General features: G+C 36.4%; 1 protein-coding gene across 1 annotated transcript; it reads right to left on the minus strand.

Annotated features, from left to right (window-relative positions):
- Positions 1-225: 225 nt before the first annotated feature.
- On the minus strand, positions 226-1,150 carry LOC145164859 (uncharacterized). The gene is made up of 2 exons (XM_079083523.1): positions 1,094-1,150; positions 226-624 (listed from the first exon to the last, which is right to left on the minus strand). Exons 1-2 carry the CDS (start codon positions 1,148-1,150, stop codon positions 226-228), a joined length of 456 nt encoding a protein of 151 aa, XP_078939649.1.
- Between the last annotated feature and the right edge of the window lie 305 nt (positions 1,151-1,455).

The following is a 1,455-nucleotide window of genomic DNA, read 5'->3' on the forward strand; positions in this document are numbered from 1 at the left end:
ACAGTATCAAATTGTTGACTACTATTTTTACTAATTTTAACGTTAGATCTACTCTTAGACATAACATTACTTTTGGCACTTTATTTGGTCCAACTAGAACTTTCAGTTTTTGTTTAATCTGCATGAAAAGAAGTGTCACAACTTCTGCTTGTGTGACCATCCTTTGGCAACGGCTTCATTTTTCTGAATCGGTCCTTCGCCTTGGGATGTGATACAAGTATGGTTTCATGGTCGCCCGGCTTGTCGCTTGTCCATCAATGGTGGTAATACAACCATCATGTCTTCCAGTTGTTCGTATTCAGCTGGAACTGGCATAGGAAACACAACCTCTCTATATGTTGATCGATATGTTTCCATTGTGAAATATGATGACACCCATGTATTGCAGTGTTGATATCTCAGTTGCTTGAATTCCGACATTGCATGAGAATAAGGTATATCTGATAATTTCCATTTCCCACACGTGCAACAACGAGATTCAAAGTATACTATACCATTTTTCATTTGGTTAGTGACCTCATATCTGCTTTGATCAATCTGGTATACCCGATAAGTAGAGGATTTGTTGATCCTCCTATCAATAACCATCTCAGCATACTTAGTAATATCCTTTTTTTCTTTCAGCTACAAAAAATATTTGTACACGCGTCTTTTCATACACAGTTTATTATACTATAATTATGGTGGAAGTATTATTATATAAATTAATACCTCTACCGTTACGTCGTTGACACCACCATTGCTGCATAGTTGCTCGAAAGAAATCAATCAACATTGTTATTGGTAATTTCCGTGCGTCTCTTGATAACGCATTGATGGACTCAACACTGTATGATGTCATAATATTGGACCGAACCACATGGAAACAAGACCTTAATCATTTCTCCTAACAAATTCTCTCTATCCATGTACGACAATCTTCATTTAGTGCATGACGTAGCCTACCCAAGCTTTCTTGGATATCAAACTATAGGTAAGCTTTTGCAGCCTCCTAAAACAAAATCTATGTTCTCTTTTGCTTGACGGTCTTTCCTTTCACATTCATCAACAAATGGCGACAGCAGAGGCCGTGATATTAATTTGGGAATAAAACTTGAATAGCCATTTCAATTGAATTAGCTCCATCTGATATGATAGCCAAAAACGGCATGTCCCCGATACATTCATCGAGTCTTGATAAAAATCAACTCCATGACTCCACACTTTCAGTTTTCCCAACTCCAAATGCAATAGGGATAGTTTGTTTATTACCATCCATGCCTACACCTAAGAATATGGTGCCCAAGTATTTCCCTTTAAGGTATGCTACATCAATGATAATAATAGAATGCAAACTTGTTTGAAATGCTTGAACCTAAAAATAATTTACTATGGCATCATTAAACTAAGCACACGTGTGACAACATTAAATATAAAGAAGTCATTATGTAAGAAATATTACCACGCAACCAATAG

Source organism: Lactuca virosa, chromosome 3, assembly GCF_052849685.1.
Source record: "Lactuca virosa cultivar CGN04683 chromosome 3, Lactuca_virosa_CGN04683_v6, whole genome shotgun sequence".
Classification (NCBI taxonomy): Eukaryota; Viridiplantae; Streptophyta; class Magnoliopsida; order Asterales; family Asteraceae; genus Lactuca; species Lactuca virosa.